General features: G+C 41.1%; 1 protein-coding gene across 4 annotated transcripts in view; it reads left to right on the top strand.

Annotated features, from left to right (window-relative positions):
* Nucleotides 1-526: 526 nt before the first annotated feature.
* FAM13C (family with sequence similarity 13 member C) overlaps nt 527-22,978 on the top strand; it is a 137,660-nt gene continuing 115,208 nt past the window's right edge. For 2 of the 4 annotated variants that reach the window (XM_007463247.1, XM_007463250.1), the window contains exons 1-3: nt 827-1,015; nt 7,395-7,451; nt 10,920-11,115. In XM_007463247.1, coding sequence (XP_007463309.1) covers nt 954-1,015; nt 7,395-7,451; nt 10,920-11,115 — 315 coding nt within the window. In that variant the 5' untranslated portion in view covers nt 827-953. Of the gene's footprint in view, nt 1,016-7,394; nt 7,452-10,919; nt 11,116-22,978 lie in introns of those variants that run through there. The other 2 variants (XM_007463248.1, XM_007463249.1) reach the window with 2 other exon arrangements.

A 22,978-nucleotide genomic window follows, 5' to 3' on the forward strand; every position in this document is an offset into this window, starting at 1 on the left:
GAAAGAGTGCAGGACAAACATCTCCAGGGTAACGAAGCAAGTAGGGGCTAACAGCCTTCCCCTCCCCCAGCAAGGCTGCCTTTATTTAAAGGCGGTAGCGTGGGTGCATTTGCTCTCTCATCTTTTGTAAAGGTGGTTGGGAGTGGAGCTCGGGCGGTCTGCTCTTGCAGAGGAAACCCCATCTCGCTCACGGTCCCCCCCCCCCCCCCCCCCCCCCCCCCCCCCACCCCCCCCCCAAAAAACAAATTCTTCACCCGCCCTGCGTGGGCTCATTCACAGCTCTGCAGTCCGGGGCTGGGCGCTTCCTCTTCGGGACTGAAATAACAGAATGCAGACAGATCTGGTGTGATGCAGCTAGCCCTCTTTCAGAGGCTTTTCTTTTTCCTGGGCAATAAACACACACCCACACATCCACACCCCCAAAACAGCAGCTATGTCTCCCTCCCCCTTCTCGTTCCCTTCCAGCTTTTTCTGAACGGTCTCTGAATCTCTGCGAGCCTCCATCCCTAGAGGGAGGTATCTCTGTAAAACTGGTAGGAGACGCCTGGAAGAAAGCAAGTCGCCCGCGGATTTCAGCACCTAGGCAGAAACAGTCAGGCTTTCCCGGGGGTGGCGGGCACCGGGAGGCCCGGATTAAACGCGGCGCCCGGCTGGCGAGATTGGGGTCGCGCGGTAACGCTCCAGGTGCTCCTCGAGGGGTCCCGGGTCCCGGCCCCGCCGCCGCGCCCCGCCCAGCTCTGTCCCCGCAGCCTCGCGGGCTGCCGGGCTTTGTGGTTCGCCCGTGCGGCCGGGCCCCTGCTGGGGGTGTCGTTAGGAGCATGTGCAGACAGCAGCCCAAGGTAGAGCGAGTGTGCCGGGGAGCCCTGAGACTTGCCTTGCAATGCCATGTTTGTGTATGTGCTCTAACTCCCGGAGAGCAATCAGGGAGACGGCTCCCCGGCCGGACTTGGCTGATGTTTTCTTGTTTCTGTTTCAGCCTTCAGGATAATTCCTTCAGCAGCACCGCTGTAACAGAGTAAGTGATTTTTGTCACTAAAATAAGATTTGCATGCCTTTCTCAGGAAGCAGCTATCGGGAAGGTATCCTCTGCCGTTTCCAGCCGCTCTGGGTACTAGATGCATTGTCTCCTGTAATCTGGGGTTGTGAAGACCGCGAGATGTGGGGACTGATGGGGCCCAGAAATCTTTACAGGTTGAAATCAGTCTTTTAGCAACTACGGGAGAGCGATTAAAACAAACTGATGGCCTGCGGGAGCTCAGTGCTCCAAAATATGTGTTCTTGGAGTTTAGATTTAAAAAAAAAATAAATCTCTTTGACATGTCAGTAGGAAAGCTTTGTTGTATTTTGCCAACGTTGGTGTCTGTTTTCATGGAGCATGCTGTGTACATTTACGGCAAATAGGAGATGGATGTGAAATGAGTTGGATTCCAGCATGTGATAAATAGGCTAAACTTAGTCTCACCCTCTGCTGTGTGCAGACTTTTAAAGCACAGTAGAGTAAACTTTTCTTGCATGCCCTTTGTCAATTTTGTCTTCTGCCCTCAGAGATCTGGCTATAGGAGGAATGCGTTATCTAGTCTCATGGTTAAAGCTTTCGATTGGGACGACTAACACCGTTCAAACATGGAATGAAGGAGTGAATATTTTACTCAAGGCCAGCATGCATGGTATTTTTTTATTAGATATTTATAGTTTGTGGTTTTAATTCTTGTCATCCCTTCCTTAATATGTTTTTCTAATACTATGTTATATGTATATGTTAAAAATTAACAGGTAGTATATTATGCTAATACTGTATGTAACTGATATATAATTTACATATATCCATCTATGTATGAAATATCTATACTTTATTTAGTAGTCTTTCTCTAGGCTAACTCATTATGTTTACTTCTGGGACCTTACGATAGACGTCACTCTAAACATTTTTTCAGGAAAAAAGGGGGTATAAAGTTGTATACTCAACTACATTTAAAAACGCTGCAAGTTTGATATAGAAGTCACGGTAACTTGGGAGTTATTTGCTAAAGTTCCCTAAATGGCAAATAAATTATGTGAGTTTCAAGTCACTGTCACAATGACTTGGTGATGGAGGGCTGCAGGGCTTCCCAGGCCCTCTTGTTTTTCACATTCCTTTGTTTCTCTGTTTGGATATGCTGCTCTCTCAGTGTTGAGCTTTGGGCTCACTTAAGTTTAGTTACTTTTTTTTTTAAAAAAGGCCCAGGGTTGATTTTAGAAGATCCAATGTAAAATACTCATTGGGACCTGCTGTGTCCCCTTAATGAGATTGCTTGGTAATGGTGCTACAACTTTGCTTTTCTAAAAACCTAAGAGTGGGGAGAGATGCAGGCCAAAGTATGCAGGCCAGAGATGAGGCTGTGACTCCCTGGTTCAGGTGCACAGGTATTGCTTTCCTCCTTTTGCTGTGCTTACAGCACCAGATGCTTTCTGGGCCTGATTCTCAGGACCCCTGTGTGGCTGAATCCCAAAAGTCAGCCATAGGCATAGCAGCTTCAAAATGGAGTTACTTAATTCTAGATTTCACATGGACAATTTTTAAAAAATGGTTTTATAGTTAAATGCTGGGGAAAGTCTGGTACCTCGTCTTTGGACACTCCCCAAGGAGTTCTGATTGCATAAGGTCCTGTTGTTGTTTTCACAGAAGTGACAGTGATTTATTTTAAAAGGCACTGAGTGACAATGGAAATGCCATCTGGCTAATCTAAAAATCTGAGGAGAACATTTGAAGCTTACCAAATCTTCATAGGTGTAACAGTGCAGACGAGGGTCATTTAAAACTAGTCATCATCTAATATAGTATTTTCTCCTCCCCTCAGTAATATGAACCGTTTTCCGTGGTTCTCTGGGCATATGACCATAAGGTCAGCAGGACCAGGATGCCCTACACTGAGACAAAGAAGTGGCATGTAATCAGTAAATGTTCACGTCTGGTCTCGGCATGCACAGAGGAGGCACTTGCCTCTCTTATGTGTTTCAGATACGAGAAAACGTCCCCTTTCTCCTATCCCCACCTCACTCCTACTTCCTCCTACCCACATGTACTTATCTTTTTTAGTGCCTGAAATTCTACCTAGAGGTGATTTCGTTTTTGGATGAAGAACTCTGGTGGCGACCCTTATTAAAATGGAAATTAAAAAGTTTGTGCCCCTGGGAGGTGGATTCAAATTGTCATTAATACTTTAGTATAAATTATATTATCAGCTAGTCTAACCTAAGAGGGTTCTGCTTTGCCAGCTGGGGGTTTTATAAGAGTCAAGGCGAAGGGGAATTGGGAGGGACTCAAGGATGTATTTTATGCTTTTCTCAGTTTCTCCCATGTCTGGCCCTGTCTGTGCAGCTCTGGACCAGTTCAATTTCTTCTGCTACCCAAATTCTTCTGAGATCAGAATGGCCTTGGCCTTCCTTCTGTATCTGCAGCGCCCTTTCATCTGTTATTTTTCCACGGTCATTTCCTCTGTTGCCCTGGCTAACCCGTTATTTGAAATGAAGCCTGCCCAGCAGTGAATTCTGCAACAAATTAGTTATCATGCAAAGCAGTAATTCTCAAAGCCAACTGATTATCAGTATCAACTGGGGAAGGGAATGGGGGCTTGTGAAAAATCCAGCTTCCCAGACTTTATTCCCAAGTGGGAACCTAGAAATGGGTGATTATGTTGGAGTCAGCCCACTTGCTGGTCTGGGTTTTTAAACCTTTAGGTCAGTGTTGAACTGTTCAGAAGCATACTAGTTATGTGGGGAGAGGGCAGAAAAACTCGCATTCCTGGGCTCCACCCCCAGAGAGTTGATCTAGTGGGGCTGGGGGTGGGGATGAGGCTGGAACTTGCTATTTTTTTCCCAGTTTTTAAATTAATTTATTTTTAAAAATTGAAGTGTAGTTGATTTACAATGTTGTGTTAATTTTTGCTGTACAGCAAAGTGATTCAGGAATATATATATATATATACACACACACACACACACACACACATTTTTTTAATATTCTTTTCCATTATGGTTTATCCCAGGATATTGTATATAGTGGAACCTGTATTTTAATCAGACACACTTTGAGAAATCCCACAGGATTGCAGGCTATACCCCTGCAACTTTGCCTTCAAGGGACATGGTACTGCAGGGAATAGAAGTCCCCTTCTGGGTACAACTACATTTTATCTAATCACCAGTCTGAGATCTCTCTTCTTATTTACCCCAAGACAAAAAAGAGAACCTCTCATGGGTACTTCTTTCTCCACCATTATCCTAAGGAACAAGTCTTTCTCTCTCTTGTGAACCCCTGGGAACGTAGACTGAAGAGACTGTTCAGTGGGCTTAGTGTGGTGGAGCAGAAGCGACACAGGCATCACTGCTTTACGCCTCGGAATCCTGGGAAATTCCTCAGCCCCTGTGTGAAGGTAATTCCTACCTCACACCACTGTCAGGCTTAATTGAGATCATATGAAAGAGAAGGTGAGCTATAAAGTACCATCTAACTTTTTCTTGTTTGTGGTTGATAGAGGAAGCAAAAGTCCAAATAGAAGAGTTACAACCCTGAGCGTTTCACAAAGAAATGATGGCAAGGACAAATTATCCATGTAGTGTCTGGGCAACCACAAATTAAGAACTCTGGGAACTTAGAGTCTAGTTGATGAGAACCTCAAAAGAAGTCATTTAATAGAGGTGTCTTCACATTTTTTACTGTGAACAACAATAAACATATTTTATGTTGCAATCCAGCACAAATGTATAGACATGGTTTATTTAAACAAGTTTCATGAAATAACACTTAACCCTCACTATACTGACATTTTCTATTCTGTTTATCAATAGTAACAACAAAATGCTGGTAGCTGCTGTCTAATTTCAGGACCTCCTAATAGGTCACAATTTATAGTTTGAAAAAGTTTGTACTAGAAGATGCCTGGTTTTGATAATTTACAAAGAACATCATTAAAGGGTTGGTCTTTAACATGTAGGAAGAGAATCTCATGCCCAGGACCAGTTGGACACTTGATCTGAGTTGATTTTTTTTCCAGGAGTAGGAATATTTGGATATGGGTTCCCAGTGTGGAGTCCAGTTTTATAATTGGGCCAGTATCGTGCATTTGCGGGGGGCTCCTGGGCGAGGGATCAGTAGAGCAATCAGAAAGATGTTAATTGAGTAGAGCTTGATGGTCTTCGTCAAAGCAAATGAAAATTGAACTAAAAGGGCTTGCATATGTGTGCCACGGAAGCCATAAGGAGATCTATTTCATCGCTATGTCTGCAAGCTAGGAATTGTGTTTTCTTGAGTGATGACTGGAGTTGTTCAGTAGTCCTTAAAATCGGACCAGCTAATTAGGTCTGGCTTCATATTTCAGAAAGCATCTGCAACTTTGTATGTTCTGGTGCCGACTTCTTATTTTTAACTAATTGTACTTTGGGAAGAAACATTAATAAATCAAATGAGGGGGAGAAAGAATAGTTCTTGCCAAATTCCCAAACAGTAGGTATTGTTGAGCTCTAAGGTTGAAACTCTGTTTGAACCCTAGTTCTTTGGAAGCAACGATTCTAGATTTCTGTTCTTCATTGGCTTTTCTACTTAGCCAGGTTGTTTTTATTGGGAACCATTTTTATTCATTGTGCAGCTCAGATGGTCTGTTACAGTGAATGCCTCTAATGGAGGAGAACAAGACAACATTTAGGAATTTAATTGTTGTTTTCCATGAGGTGGACAAAGTGGGTTATCGAGAGTCAAAAAAAAAAAAAAAAAAAAAATGGGAAAGCGAGTTCATTTTGTTAAGGAGAGCATTTTGTTAAGTCAGTGCATTCTTTTTCCCCCAGCTGCAAGCAGGTAAAGAGGGTTAGAGTCTGTTAGGTTAGAGCCCTTGTTTAATCCATTACAAAACCATAATTTAAAAGCGATGGTAAGGGAAGAGGACTGAAGCTTTCATCAGTTTGTTTTGTGGGTAAATTATACACCACTGCTGGTAAGGAATATTTTCAATTTTTAAAAGATTTCATGTAGTATAAATACTGTGTTATGGTTATATCTATGTGGGTAGATATTTATTTATTTATGTCTACTCGTTACCTTGGGACTCTGTCAGAGCAGGGTCTAGGTCTTTCTCAACTTTCTGTCCTTTAGCAGTAGTGCTACTCAAAGTGTTGTTCGCAAATTGTCTGTAACTTGTCTGAGACAAGAACAGTACAGAAATAGGGAGTATGCCTTTAATAACTTTTATAGGAATTTGATATTCCTGCGACCTTTTTACCAAATTATCTCTCCACGGTGGATTGGAAATAGAAAACCAACTGGTCAGTCGTGAATCCCCAAAAGTTTGAGAAGCACAGCTCCAATGCCTAAGGCAGTACTTGGAAGGCAGTGAGTGCTCAATAAACGCTTGTTCAATTATTCCAGGGAACAGACTTGCTGAGGGGCCCGAGTTAATGATTTGATTCAAGCATTTATTGAGTGTCTACTCTGGGGTAACATTGTAGGCACTGTGGCAGTGTACCTAGAAAAAGAAATGATGGTTATTTCTTTTCATGGAATTAACAACTAATTTAAAAGATCTCAGAGGTACAAAGGAATTACAAAACAGTGCTAGGCAAGATCTAGTTGGTTACTAAAAGCTCAGAATGAAGAGTAAACCATTCTGTACTAAGGTTAAAATGGGAACATGGCACGTGGGTGAACTTGGCGAGGAAAGTTCGCAGAGCTTGTGAGGCTGGAGCACTGAAGGCTGAGGAGGAGTTGAAGATGGAAAAACGCATTCCAGGCTGGAGTGGGGTGGGGTGAGGTGGGGTGGGAAGGGCTGAGAATAGGAACGAAGGCTCCCTCATACACTAGAGTGAGAGAATGGTCCTCCTCCAGAGGCACTTAGGCAGCGTGGAACACTGGAGAGTTTTCAGTATGGAAGAGCCAAGAATTTTTGACAAGGTTATTTCAGAAATTTTGTGAAAAGGAAGGATGTCAAGAAAGTCTGGAGGCCAATGGAGTGAGCCAAAGGGCAGCTGGTGTGGTTTGGGACTGCCTTGAGGCAGAAGAAATGCCAAGAGGCATGTAGCGGAGTCTCTTTTGAGCCAACAACAGTTCACCAGTGTTGGTGTCAGATGTTCCCTCAAGTGCTGTGAACACTTAGGTTCTTGCTAAGATCTTGTTTGCTTAGGTGATGCAGGGTAGTGGGCGAAAAAGGAGTGTTACCTCTGGTTCTGAGCGTTTAAACTCACATGATATGACAACATTGGTATCATTACCTGGTAGACGCTGGGGAATTGACGCTGGCTTGAGTGAGAGTGGTAAAGATTGTTCCATTTTTTAGTTTCCTGTGCTAATCTTCAGATAATTTTAGACTGTTGCTGCTTCTGCTGCAGCAGACAGTTGGATCTAATGTGGTTTTATCTCCTCTCTCCAGGTGTGACGAAGACACAGTCTCTCTGCATGAAGATCAGACTGACTGCTCTAGTCTCAGGTAGGACTCACCATTGCTTGGTTCTTAATTATGAAGGACCAGAAACCATCTGGGTCTGGTATCTTAAGTCTCTTCTTTGAATTCGAATACTTTGTTCTCATGTTCTGTTGCTTCTAATAGATTATCAGCTGTTGAAGGAAGTTTTGTCTTGTCCGCTTTTGTATACCTGCCTTAGCACTCAGGGCGGTAGCTTTTCTATGGAGAATGCTCAGTAAATGCCTATTGAATTCAGCATTGATTAGCACATCTGTTCCCATCACAGACCTTAAGGAAGAGCTTCTAGATTTATTCACCAAACGTGACACTGAGTGTCTGGAGTGTGATCTTGGTCATCACTGGGTTCATGATATGATGGCAGAACCTTCACGTTAACCATTTCTTCTATATTTGCTTCACTCAAGCACTTTCACATGCATTTTATTATTTAAACAACTGAAAGGAAGCTGACGTTTCCCTCCTCATCCTAGATGGAGAAACTGAGGCTCAGAGGGATTATAGCTCATCCGAGATAACACAGCCGCTACGAGGCAGAATTTGGACACTGGTCTGTGTGACACTTGTTGGATAACAGACATTTGTTGAAGGCCTTTGTTTCATACATTTTTGTGTGCCAGAAGCCAGTGGAGATACGGGATGGAGAAATTCAAACCAATCCCTGCTCCCAGGAATTCAGTTCACTGGAGGAGATAGGCAAGAATATAGATGATGATGCTACGGTGCATTAAGTGCTGTTTTACTAGCGGGAAACAGAGGATTCACTTAGAATGACCAAATAGCCCAGTGAGGTTTCTGGGATGGATTCCTGAAGAAAATTACACATGGCACATGACTCTTTTTTTGGTGGAATATAAGGCCAAAAAACCAAGCAGAGGGAGCAACTTACTGGCAAGCCAACAGAGGGCAGAGAAAATAATTCAACTTGAAGGTATAGCAAGCAGTTCAGGATGGCAGGAACCCTGAGAGCTGAGGATGCCAGGAGTGGTAAGAAATAAAGTTTCAGAGATAAACAAAGACCTGCTTACAAAGGGTTTATATACCCTGCTAAGGAGTTTGGAATTTATCCTGGAGGTATTGGGAAGACTAAAAATAACCTTCAGTTTTTTCTTTGCAAATAACCATTCGCCCAAGGCCCCAAGTGAGAGTAGCCCCCATTTATTGGATTGTGGTCTTGAGTCAACTTTCTTTGGTAGGCATTTCACAGAGACTGTACTGCCTCTGTCACGTAGAGATGCCCGCATCTTATGGATGAGGGTCACAGAGGTGAGGTGGTGTGGCTCCGGCTGCATTTCTAACAAGTAGGAGGATATTTTGGACTCTTGTTCTTTTCAGAACACCGTGCTCATTCTCAGTTACGACTGATTCCAGTAAGCGGTGACATAAATTACATTACCTATATTCTGTTTTGGGGATTCTGAGGAACCGGTAATAGGTTGGAAATGTATTTCTAAAGATGACTTTTCTATTTTGGTTTTATATTTGTGTAATGAGAGAAAGATGCTTTTTGCCCCGTTTTTCAAGTCAAGGATGACATTTATACCTTTTGGGCACCTTGAAAATATGATATATAAAACAAAATTCAGGTATTATTTTAGGAAGGAGTCTATCAAAAGCGTCGTTTTAGATTTGAAAAATCATTTTTATTCTTGAGTGTTCTAGAATCCTCCTAGAATGAAGAACATTTAGGTTATGGTAGAGGTCGCTGTTGCTTCTTTTGTTGCTCACCCAGGAGCATAGGGTGTGTGGATGAGTAGTATTTGTCACTAGTGAGAGACATGCATTTCAAATGAACTAGTGTAGTTCCAACTCATGGTGTGATATTGGTTTCCAAACCCATTAGTGACATACAATTTTTTTTAATTGTAGATGATCTTAAGGGAAAATATTAACCAGTGTCACTGAGATTGTTTTGTTTTTTGTTTGTTTGTTTTGTTTTTGTTTTCAGTTACTATCACGAAGAATTATTTCACCCGTTGGGTTTTCCTTTACCAGATACTAAGTTTGTCCTGAGGCTTAAGTTTAACTCTTTCACATAATTTTATTTCCATGTCTTGTCCAACTGCATGCACCCCAGCCATGCTCCAGACATCCTGGCCCAATCTTTTCTGTGTTCTTATCCCAGAGACTAACCAGAGCTCATCTTCCTGATATCAGCTTAGTGAGTTTAATCTTTTATTTGTAAAAAGGAATCCTGAGCAGTCGACATAGAAATCTTTCTTTTGCTGATCTTGTCTCTTGGCTCTGTGTATCCTTGAGCCATGAGGAATTGCTTGCTAGCTGACCTTGCCAAAATCTCTTTTATGGGTACTGCTGGTCAGGGCACAGGAGGGAAAAACACCACCTGGGGGAAGTGGCCAGTCCTGCAGAATTGCATGATCTAGTACTGAATGATTGCCAGTGGGTTAAGGACAATCATATTGATTGTATAAAGGGAATGCTCCATCTGGCTATGGTAGTTGCTGAATTCTTAGCAAAATAAAATGCATCTAGATTTAAGAGGGACAAATGACTTCAAATAAGAGTGTTATTATGTCACTATTTTTGAGGCAATTGAAGGGGCAGGGTGATGCTGTGTTGAATTTGATTGATGCGTGAAAATGAACGCTGCCCTCCCAGCGCTGAGTGTGTGGAGGCAACGCCAGCCAGGTCAGTCTTCTCCAGCCGTTCCACACCCTCAGGACCCAGATACTGGGGTCTTTGGCTTTGCATTGAGAGCATTGTTCAGATAGATGGCTTGGCTGGGTAAAACTTGGCTCTTGTCTTAGTTCTATTGAGGTAGTATGTATTCTATTAAAATAGACCCCAGTTAGACTTTTAAATGCGTCTGAAAGTTGTAAGGAGGTGTTTAGAGACTTGCCAGTGAGGAGGAAGCATCATGCCTTGAACCAAGGACACATGCATGAGAGACTGGGGACCCACCTGACCACTCCAGGTCTGGGTGAATTAGCCCTTTATTTAATCTCTGGGGTTTAGAGTGTTAATCTATAATGTAGGAATGACAGTAGCTAACTGGAATATCTCACATTATCATTGGTGAGAGAAAAACATGACATATGTGAAACTATCTTGAAGTGAGAAATGAAAAACAAATATGATAGTATGTGCAAAGCTACAATTACAGAAAGTATGTATCCACTAGCAAAGATGGCAAGGGAATATGGCGTGATCTAAAAAGTGACATTCAGTTCTTCTGAAGCAGTCTACACTAAAATGTTTGCTAGGTACCGTGTAAATGAGCAGCAGTGAGTATCGCCAGCCTCTCTTTCCCAGGGCAGATTATTAGACTCTTTTTGTTTTTGTTTTCAATTTGAAAGCAGTCAGTGTTTATTAACTGACCAGATTACAAAAATAATCATGGTAGATACCTTAGTTCATCCTTCTAATAAGCCTGTTGATCTTGTCTTCCCTGTTGCCAGCATGTCCACCTTCTACAAAATGGGTGCTTTCTAAATTGGGTCTTTCCTGTTCTAGAGATGAAGACAATAAAGAAAATTATCCCGATGCCGGGGCTCCGCTAGAGGAGCCCGTGCCGTCCCGCGAGCCGCCGCAGCATGTAGAGCAGCCCGCAAGGCTGGACGTGCTGCGACCCAGCATGGGCAACTTCAAGTCCCGGAAGCCCAAGTCCATCTTCAAGGCCGAGAACGGGAGGAGCCACGGAGAAAGTCAGGTAGCGGGCCCCACCTCCTCAGACCTTGGCCAAGACGGGTGCTCCTCTGGCGAGAGCACCATTCCGATGACGGTGATGGTCTGAGCACGTTATTTTGCAGGCGGAGATTAGCGTGACTTGTCATCACGCACCTGCGACCTGGGACGCGTGCGTGCGCCCCTCCTGTGGGTTAATAGAGGAGTGCGCTGGGGAGGCTGCTCATTTAGCGCCCTTTCAAACTGATATTCTTAAATGCCGGACTTTGACATTGATTTAGGGGAGCTGCTGCGTCCTTTGTGGGGGAGGGTGGAGGAGGATTTCCAATGAGCTTCACTTATCCAGGGTGTGTAACTCTGGCCCCAAACTTGGAGCCTCTTCTCAGCAAATCAGAAGTCCCAGGTTTATACAGAGCCATTCTTCTCAGGCTTCAGTTTAGTGGCTTTGGAAAAACACTCAAGCATGTATGTGCATGATTGTACGTGTGTGTAGAATCTGGTTCTTTGAGGTAGATAAGTATTTAAATGTATGAATGAAGCATCTTTCCAACTTCATTCAAGTAATACATTTTATACACATTTATTTTACTTTTCTAGTCGTAGAAGGATGTATCGAAGGGTGTGATTTTTAAAACTCTTAAATACCCCACAAATAATTTATGGTGCTTTTAAAAGAGATGAAATGAGTATAATCCATTTTAATCTTACTGGGAGGTTAATGGTCCCAGCATTAAGATTATACTTGTAATGCACCTAACACAGTTTTGGGGACATAGGTGCTTCATTAATGTGACCTTTGCTTTTTTGTTGACACCTAACTGTTAACTTTAAAAATAATGTGGGAGGCTCTCAGTGTAATATGTTAATTATCCAATAACTTGAAGTCCAGTCCAACTTTGCAAATGGGCTCCAGGTGATCTTCCTGCTAGAACAACTTTGGCTGGGCAGTTTATTTGACCTTGTAATTTTCTTATTTGCTTTGTGTTTTTTTATCTCATTTCTTTTTTGACATTGTGACCTCTTATTTAGTCAGTTAATTTTGCAGTGAGATGAAATGCCGTGAGCATTTATGAAGTTCTGTTGTAATTTTCTGAAACTGAGTTGAATTGTAGAGAGAGGTTAAGTGTGAAATATCATTTGAGTTATGATTAACTTGAGACCCTGCCTATTACTGAGTGTATCCAGCACTTGTTTGATTAGGAGTCTGGTGCTGGGGAGGACACAGGTACCCAGAGGGCTGCCTGCAGAGTCTGACTGGGTCTGGAGAGACTCTGACCTTGAATCTCCTACTAAAGATCACCTGTGACATTGTGGGCTTTGGGTGACCAGCCGTCTCTCCTAGAATGCCCTCTTTCTTGTCATCCTGTAATCTGGCCTCAGAGAAATTACACAGTCATCACTTGTAATAAGGTGCTAATGGGGCATGTAATTTCCAACATGTTGCTCATGCACAGGAAGATTCCAGGAGAGTGAGATGCTTGTACAGTCTTTGCAGATAATACAGCATTGGAATCCGGGACTGCATGTAAAATTTCCAGTTCATTCCAAACATCCCTGTGAACACAATGAGATTGTTTTCCCCGTAATGACTAAGAGAACTTTGATAATACCATTTTAGGTCTTCCATATTTTGGAGAAATTTGAAACAGATTTCATTCTTCCCATTTTCTTTGGAGAGATATAATTGACACTGGTTGAGTACTGATCAAGAACTGAGCATCTATAAATAATATTATTAATAAAATCAGCTGACGCTTATTGAAGCATTTACTGTGCTCCAGGCATGTACCATGTTTACAACAATCCCATGGAATGGCTATTATTATCTTTTTGTACAAATGGGAAAATGAAGGCTCAGAGGTATTACATAACCTCTTTAGTCAGATTTGGAAGAACTTGAGTGGAATGTCTTTTCCATAAAAGCACAATATTTCTAACAAGAGGTACCCAGAGCTTCCAAGTATGATTCTGGTGATTTACTTACCCCTTTTTATACAAAACCTTTTATTTCACTATGAAATTTTTTTCCTTTGGTCATATATTGTGTTGCTAAGCAGTAATTAGTTATTGAGAAAGGATTACTTTGGAGAGAATTTTATAAGTATGTTTTTCTTCTCTGCCTTAAAGCTTCATGATGTTGGTCACATAAGCTAGACAAACATTGTTTGAGTGAATGTTAGCTCCACTAGGACTTAGGTTCCTTGAGGTCAGTGAGTCAGTCTTTCTTGTCCACCTTTGGATCTCTGGCACTCAGTCACTCAGTATTATTCAATGAGTGATTCAAACTGTTTATATATATATATATATATATATATACACACACACACACACACACACAGACACACATGTTATATATACAATTACATATATAAATTTTTTGTAAAATGGTGTATATATATATATATATACATTTCCATAAAATGGAAGTATTATATCTTTATTCAGTTATAAAAAGTCACATTTCAAAAGAGCATATAGAGAGATTGGTTCAAGATGGCAGAGTAGAAGGACGTGCTCTCACTCCCTCTTTCGAGGACACTGGAATCACAACTGCTGAACAGTCATCGACAGGAAGACATTGGAACTCACCAAAAAGATACCCCACATCCAAAGACAAAGGAGAAGCTACAGTGACATGGTAGAAGGGACACAATTAAAATAAAATCAAATCCCGTAACTGCTGGATGGGTGACTCACAAACTGGAGGACACATACCACAGGAGTCCACCCACTGGAGTGAAGGTTCTAAGCCCCACGTCAGGCTTTGAAACCTGGGTGTCCGGCAACGGGAGGAGGAATTCTTAGAGAATCAGACTTTGAAGGCTAGCGGGATTTGATTGCAGGACTTCGGCAGGACTGGGGGAAGCAGAGACTCCACTCTTGGAGGACACACACAAAGTAGTGTGCACATCGGGACCCAGGGGAAGGAGCAGTGACCCCAGGGGAGACTGAACCAGACCTACCTGCTAGTGTTGGAGGGTCTCCTGCAGAGGCGGTGGGGGGAATGGCTGTGCCTCACCGTGAGGACAGGGACACTGGAAGCAGAAGTTCTGGGAAGTACTCCTTGGCATGAGCCCTCCCAGAGTCCGTCATCAGCCCCACCAAAGAGCCCGGGTACGCTCCAGTGTTGGGTCGCCTCAGGCCAAACACCCAACAGGGAGGGAACCCAGCCCCACCCATCAGCAGACAAGCAGATTAAAGCTTTACTGAGCTCTGCCCACCAGAGCAACAGCCAGCTCTACCCACCACCAGTCCCTCCCATCAGGAAACTTGCACAAGTGTCTTAGATAGCCTCATCCACCAGAGGGTGAAGCAAGAAGAGCTATAATCCTGCAGCCTGTGGAACAAAATCCACATTCACAGATAGATAGACAAGATGAAAAAGCAGAGGGCTACGTACCATATGAAGGAACAAGATAAAACTCCAGAAAAACAACTAAATGAAGTGGAGATAGGCAACCTTCCAGAAAAAAAATTCAAGATAATGATAGTGAGGATGATCCAGGGCCTCGGAAAAAGAATGGAGGCAAAGATCGAGAAGATGCAAGAAATGTTTAACAAAGATCAAGAAGAATTAAAGAACAAACAAACAGAGATGAACAACACAATAACTGAAATGAAAACTACACTAGAAGGAATCAATAGCAGAATAACTGAGGCAGAAGAATGGGTAAGTGACCTGGAAGACAGAATGGTGGAATTCACTGCTGAGGAACAGAATAAAGAAAAAAGAATGAAAAGAAATGAAGACAGCCTAAGAGACCTCTGGGACAACATAAACACAGCAACATTTGCATTACAGGGGTCCCAGAAGAAGGCAGAGAGAAAGGACCCAAGAAAATATTTGAAGAGATTATAGTAGAAAACTTCCCTAACATGGGAAAGGAAATAGCCACCCAAGTCCAGGAAGTGCAGAGAGTCCCATACAGGATAAACCCAAGGAGAAACACGCCGAGACACATAGTAATCAAATTTGCAAAAAGTATTATTGAAAGCAGCAAGGGAAAAATGACAACATACAAGGGAACTCCTATAAGGTTAACAGCCAATTTCTCAGCAGAATCTCTACAAGCCAGAAGGGAGTTGCATGATATACTTAAAGTGATGAAAGGGAAGAACCTACAACCAAGATTACTCTACCCGGCAAGGATCTCATTCAGATTTGATGGAGAAATCAAAAGCTTTACAGACAAGCAACAGCTAAGAGAATTCAGCACCACCAAATGAGCTCTACAACAAATGCTAAAGGAACTTCTCTAAGTGGGAAACACAAGAGAAGAAAAGGACCTACAAAAACAAACCCAAAACAATTAAGAAAATGGTCATAGGAACATACATATCGATAATTACCTTAAACATGAATGGACTAAATGTTTCAACCAAAAGACATAGGCTGGCTGAATGGATACAAAAACAAGGCCCATATATATGCTGTCTACAAGAGACCCACTTCAGACCTAGGGGCACATACAGACTGAAAGAGAGGAGATGGAAAGATATTCCATGCAAATGGAAATCAAAAGAAAGCTGGAGTCACAATACTCATATCAGATAAAATAGACTTTAAAATAAAGAATGTTGGGCTTCCCTGGTGGCGCAGTGGTTGAGAGTCCGCCTACCGATGCAGGGGACACAGGTTCCTGTCCCGGTCCAGGAAGATCCCACATGCTGCAGAGCGGCTGGACCCGTGAGCCATGGCCACTGAGCCTGTGCGTCCGAAGCCTGTGCTCCGCAACAGGAGAGGCCAGAACAGTGAGAGGCCCACGGACTGCAAAAAAAAAAAAAGAATGTTACAAGGTAAAAGGAAGGACACTACATAATTATCAAGGGATCAATCCAAGAAGAAGATATAACAACTATAAATATATATGCACCCAACATAGGAGCACCTCAATATGTAAGGCAACTGCTAAGAGCTCTAAAAGGGGAAATAGACAGTAACACGATAATAGTGGGAAACCAATGGACAGTTACACTTACACCAATGGACAGTTCATCCAAACAGAAAATTAATAAGGAAACGCAAGCTTTAAATGACACAAGACCAGATAGATTTAATTGATATTTAGAGGAAATTCCATCCAAAAACAGCAGATTACACTTTCTTCTCAAGTGTGCACGGAACATTCTCCAGGATAAATCACATCGTGGGTCACAGATCAAGCCTCGGTAACTTTAAGAAAATTGAAATCACATCAAGCATCTTTTCTGACCACAATGCTATGAGATTAGAAATCAATTACAGGGAAGAAACCATAAAAAACACAAACACATGGAGGCTAAACAATCCGTTACTAAATAACTGAGAAATCACTGAAGAAATCAGAGGAAATCAAAAAATACCTAAAGACAAATGACAATGAAAACACGAGGATCCAAAACCTATGGGATGCAGCAAAAGCAGTTCTAAGAGGGAAGTTTATAGCTATACAAGCCTACCTCAAGAAACAAGAAACATCTCAAATAAATAATCTAACCTTACAGGTAAGGTAACTAGAGAAAGAAGAACAAACAAAACCCAAAGTTAGCAGAAGGAAAGAAATCATAAAGATCATATCAGAAATAAATGAAAAAGAACTGAAGGAAATGATAGCAAAGATCAATAAAACTAAAAGCTGTCTTTGAGAAGATAAACAAAATTGATAAACCATTAGCCACACTCATCAAGAAGAAAGAGGGAGAGGACTCAAATCAATAAAATTAGAAGTGAAAAAGGAGAAGTTACAACAGACACCGCAGAAATGCAAAGCATCCTAAGAGACTACTACAAGCAACTGTATGCCAATAAAATGGGTAACCTGGAAGAAATGGACAAAGTCTTAGAAAGCTATAACCTTCTGAGACTGAACCAGGAAGAAATAGAAAATATGAACAGACCAATCACAAGTAATGAAATTGAAACTGTGATTAAAAATCTTCCAACAAACAAAAGTCCAGGACCAGATGGCTTCACAGGTGAATTCTGTCAAACATTTAGAGAAGAGTTAACACCCATCCTTCTCAAACTCTTCCAAAAAATTGCAGAGGAAGGAACACTCCCTAACTAATTCTAGGAGGCCACCATCACCCTGATACCAAAACCAGGCAAAGATACTACAAAAAAAGAAAATTACAGACCAATATCCCTGATGAATATAGATGCAGAAATCCTCAGCAAAATATTAGCAAACAGAATCCAACAGCACATTAAAAGGATCATACACCATGATCAAGTGGGATTTATCCCAGGAATGGAAGGATTCTTCAATATATGCAAATCAATCAATGTGATACACCATATTAACAAATTGAAGAGTAAAAGCCATATGATCATCTCAATAGATGCAGATAAAGCTTTTGACAAAATTCCACACCCATTTATGATAAAAACTCTCCAGAAAGTGGGCACAGAGGGAACCTACCTCAACATAATAAAGGCCATATACAACAAACCCACAGCAAACATCATTCTCCATGGTGAAAAACTGAAAGCATTTCCTCTAAGATCAGGAACAAGACAAGGATGTCTACTCTCACCCCTATTATTCAACATAGTTTTGGAAGTCCTAGCCATGGCAATCGGAGAAGAAAAAGAAACAAAAGGAATACAAATTGAAAAGAAGAAGTAAAACTGTCACTGTTTGCAGATGACATGATACTATACATATAGAATCCTAAAGATGCCACCAGAAAACTACTAGAGCTAATCAATGAATTTGGTAAAGTTTCAGGGTACAAAATTAACGCACATAGCTCTCTTGCATTCCTATACACTAATGATGAAAAATCTGAAAGAGAAATTAAGGAAACACTCTCATTTACCATTGCAGCAAAAAGAGTAAAATACCTAGTAATAAACCTACCTAGGGAGACCAAAGATCTGTATGCAGAAAACCATAAGACACTGATGAAAGAAATTAAAGATGATACCAGCAGATGGAGAGATATACCATGTTCTTGGATTAGAAGAATCAATATTGTGAAAATGACTATACTACCCAAAGCAATCTACAGATTCATTGCAATCCCTATCAAGTTACCAATGGCATTCTTTACAGGACTAGAACAAAAAAATCTTAAAATTTGTATGGAGACAAAAAAGACCACAAATAGCCAAAGCAGTCTCGGGGGAAAAAAACGGAGCTGGAGGAATCACACTCCCTGACTTCAGAGTATACTACAAAGCTGCAGTAATCAAGACAATATGGTACTGGCACAAAACCAGAAATATAGATCAATGGAACAAGGTTGAAAGCCCAGAGATAAACCCACTCTCTGACGGTCAACTAATCTATGACAAAGGAGGCAGGGACATACAATGGAGAAAAGACAGTCTCTTCAATAAGTGGTGCTGGGACAACTGGACAGCTACATGGAAAAGAAAGAAATTAGAACACTCCTTAAAACCATACACAAAAAAAAAACTCAAAATGGATTCAAGACCTAAATGTAAGACCGGACACTATAAAACTCTTAGAGGAAAACATAGGAAGAGCACTCCTTGACATAAATCACAGCAAGATCTTTTTGATCCATCTCCTAGAGTAATGGAAGTAAAACCAAAAATAAACAAATAGGACCTAATGAAACAAAAGCTTTTGCATTGCAAAGGAAACCATAAACACGACAAAAAGACATCCCTCAGAATGGGAGAAAATATTTGCAAACCAATTGTCAGACAAAGGATTAATCTCCAAAATATATAAACAGCTCATGCAGCTCAATATTAGAAAAACAAACAACCCAATCAAAAAATGGGCAGAAGACCTAAATAGACATTTCTCCAAAGAAGACATACAGATGGCCAGGAAGCACATGAAAAGCTGCTCAGCATCACTAATTATTAGAGAAATGCAAATCACAACTACAATGAGGTATCACCTCGCACCAGTTAGAATGGGCATCATCAGAAAATCTACAAACAACAAATGCTGGAGAGGGTGTGGAGAAAACGGAACCCTCTTGCACTGTTGGTGGGAATGTAAATTGATATAGCCACTATTGAGAACAGTATGGAGTTTCCTTAAAAAAACTAAAAATAGAATTAGCATGTGACCCAGCAATCCCACTACTGGGCATATACCCAGAGAAAATCATAATTCAAAAAGACACATGCACCCCAATGTTCATTGCAGCACTACTTACAATAGCCGGGTCATGGAAGCAACCTAAATGCTTATCGACAGACAAATGGATAAAGAACATGTGGTACATATATACAATGGAATATTACTCAGCCATAAAAAGGAACAGAATTGGGTGATTTGTAGAGACGTGGATGCATCTAGAGACTCTCATACAGATTGAGGTAAGTCAGAAAGAGAGAAACAAATGTCATATATTAACGCATATATCTGGAACCTAGAAAATGGTACAGATGAACCGGTTTGCAGGGCAGAAATTGAGACACAGATGTAGAGAACAAACGTATGGACACCAAGAGGGGAAAGCCGTGGGGGGTGGTGGTGGTGGTGTGATGAATTGGGTGATTGGGATTGACATATATACACTGATGTGCATCAAATTGATGACTAATAAGGACCTGCTGTGTAAAAAAGCGAAATATATAAAAAAGAAAAAAGCATATAATCATGACTCTTATATAGATATGAAGTAGAGACATATCAAAAATTTCATTTAAATCATGAATTAATGAGGGAACAAGTAAGATATTACAACCGGTTCAAAAAAGAATGCAAAGTATTGCACATTTATAGTCTGACAAGGAATGGTGAGATAAAGTTTTAGATGCACACAGAATTGGCAAAACTTGGAATATCTATAGGGTGATAACTGCTTTCCTGGGGACACAGTTTGCATTTCTGTGGAGGGAAATTATTTGCACTGTCATTGGTTTCTACAAGCTAACTGCTATCTGCATAACCTTGTTAATTAGCCTAGTCATAGACAAACAAAAGCTGAGATTATCCAGACGGATGAGCTAGCCAGAACATCCACTAAATTTCAAAGTCTTTAATAATTTTTTCTTATATTCTCTTCCTCCCTCCTTCCCTTCCTCCTCCTTCCTTGTTGTCATAATAATCTCAAAGGGATATTAACCTTGATCACAAGGTAAGACTAGTCTCATTAGGTTTGGCCTTATTATTTACCTGAGTGTAGCAAGAGTGTTCATTTATCGTATAGGTATTCTTACATATGCTTTGCAACATCTAGAGTCATATGGTTTTGAATAATTACAAAGTTAACTTCTCTCTGGAGGTTTTCATAAGGAATCTCAGCTTGGACCTTAAATGCCTCTGTTATTTGCACTCCTAAGGCAAATCAAGTTCAAGAAATTCTCTCCACCTTATTTCACCTGCAGTACTTATGCATTTGGGTAAATTCCTCTTTTCTTGAAGTCCCCAAGATAACTTCATGTTCCTGGACTGCCAGGGAGTGATGGTCCTTACCGCCTGTAAGGTTGGACCCTGTGAACTAGATAGTAGGGCGGTTATCCTGCGAGTCCTTTGTAGGCGTTGGTGCCGTAATAAAGCCACATTAGTTCCTCACAATCGGCCTGTTCTACCTGATCCAAGGAGCATCATTCTCAATATGACATTCTAGGCAAGATGTTAGTTACATAACAGATTTCTCCAATTATATCCTGGTAGAAAGGAAGACATTATTATTGAATATATTAAATAACCCGATCACCATTGAAAGTAAGGACATTTGGTATGAGTTTCTGAACTCTGGGGGTCAGTAAGACTCAGATATCATTTTTAAATATTTCATTTCAGTTTATATAAACAGAATGGTTTTTAAATGTAGGTTCTGTTATCATTCAGGTATGATGAGACCAACAGAACAGAAGATGACTACCATTTGGAAAGGTTTCTACTTGCAGTTCTTAAGAGGGATGGGGCATGCCATGTCATGCAGGGCCACATGGGGAAGCACCAGGGTTGATCCAGGAGGAAGATGGGGCCAGGAGACAGCATGGGTGGAGACTTTATTGTGTTTTTTATTGGAAAGGTGAGGCCAGGCAGAGTAAGCAGGTTTAAAATTGGCTGGCCTGAATGATTTCAGTGGACTCTGAGGTATGGGGTTCTTGCTCGTAGTCTGGTATCTGGTCCTGGGTGATAAGGTAGAGGAGAATTACCTCTTGGAGCATATGAACCAGAGGAGGTGGTTGAGAGTATGGATTCTGGACTGGTTAGTTTGCATATGAAAGGCACACTCTGGGGCAAGTCATTTGTCATGTTTGCTATCCCTAAGAATTGGTTAGTCCTGGGAGAGACAGTCTTTCCCCAGTCACTGAGGCTGAAATGCCAGAGCATCAAGAATAAGGAAAATCATCAAAAACCGTTAATACAAGAATCTACTAAATTGTATGGGTAGCAAATCATTGAAGTAGAGAGAAAGGACTTTCTTATAGATCCATAAGAGAGAACATTAAAACAACTATATTCCAGTCAGATAACCACTGTAAAATTTCCCTTATCAGTCCATTCACTGTGGACTGTGCGGTTAATTCTTGTTCCACTTGATCTTGGGTTAGCAGTAGCATGAAGTTGTCTGCTTCTTGACTGAAATTCTGCAAGTCCTGACTCAGCCCATTGGTGTCATCAGATGCCTATACCCAAGAGTCTGTTCCTTGACATGTCAATTATTTAAAATATCTGGGCCTTTACCATGGGACTCCTGAGAGTACTCTTCTTTGTTGAAGACACAAACTCTGGCGTGAAGCTATTAGTGGAACCTTCAGGCAAGTATCTGAGGAAAACAAACATCTGTAGATGACAGAAACTGAAAGTGATTTTGGTTAATTTACTACTAGTAATTTTCAAATGTGAAAAGTCTAATGACATTTCATAATAAAAATGATACATTAATGTGACATGCAAAACACGATAATAGAACCATTCCCTCCAAGTTAGAATGTTTCAAAGGATAATAAATAAGCCTGTTTTTAAAGAACTCAGGGAATTTAGTTCTGGTTTTACAAAAATGGAGGAATATAATTCTTACAGATGAGAAAAACCTTGAAATATAGAATAATAATCCTAAAAGAAGATGCCAAGAATATCAAGTAAAAAATTCATTAAGTCTGGTGTGAGTCTTAGACATCTGCATTGTTATTAAACTCCACAGACAAGTCTGCAGTGCATCCCTAATTGAAAACCACTGGCCTGGATGGTGCTAGATTCAAATGAAAGAAGTAAGGCCATGGACAAGTCAGTGTTTTAAATAATAACCACAGTTATCACTGATAATATTAGAGTGTTGCTGTCTAATATCACGCAAAGCTCCACAGGACCAGAACAGATATACAAGAGTTTGATAGAACTATGTATTTTGTAAGAGTTTTGATCAAAGGGTAAGTGACCCATTAACTACATTTACCATCCACTGTGGTAGAGAGTAGTTCTATTCATAAAGCTGGATTTATTTGGGGAACTTGAGCTTATGCTACAAATCCTGCCTGAGACTTCTTGCCATCATCAAAACACAGTTCTAACTGGTCTGTTATGAGAGCATTATTCCCCGAAAGTACCTGTGAAGAACCGATGGTCACAACTTTTATAACTTAGAAGCAACCCTCTTTGAAGCTGAAGGTTTAGCTAGTGCCATTTCTGGGTTCTGTTGTCACAGAGTTTGTATTCAGGACCCCAGAGTGGATCTTCAATCTGATCCTAACCAGGTTGGGAATGACAGTATGGGCAAGGGAGAGATGGCCAGATAGGAACCATTGAAATTTTTGATCAGTCTTACCTTCCTGATCAACCCCAAAGTCAGAATCAGAAATTCTACTTATAGAGGGTCAGATTAAATCTAATTTAGAGCAACTTTCCTTTAATCCACAGAGTAGCAGAATCTGAGGTTTTGTGTGTATGTCTGAATGTGATTCCAGTTTTGTACCTACTATGAATGATGTAAAAGAGGGGGGCTTTAGGTGTATTTGCTGA

The sequence above is a fragment of the Lipotes vexillifer genome, unplaced genomic scaffold, assembly GCF_000442215.2.
Source record: "Lipotes vexillifer unplaced genomic scaffold, Lipotes_vexillifer_v1.1 scaffold1528, whole genome shotgun sequence".
Lineage (NCBI taxonomy): Eukaryota > Metazoa > Chordata > Mammalia > Artiodactyla > Lipotidae > Lipotes > Lipotes vexillifer.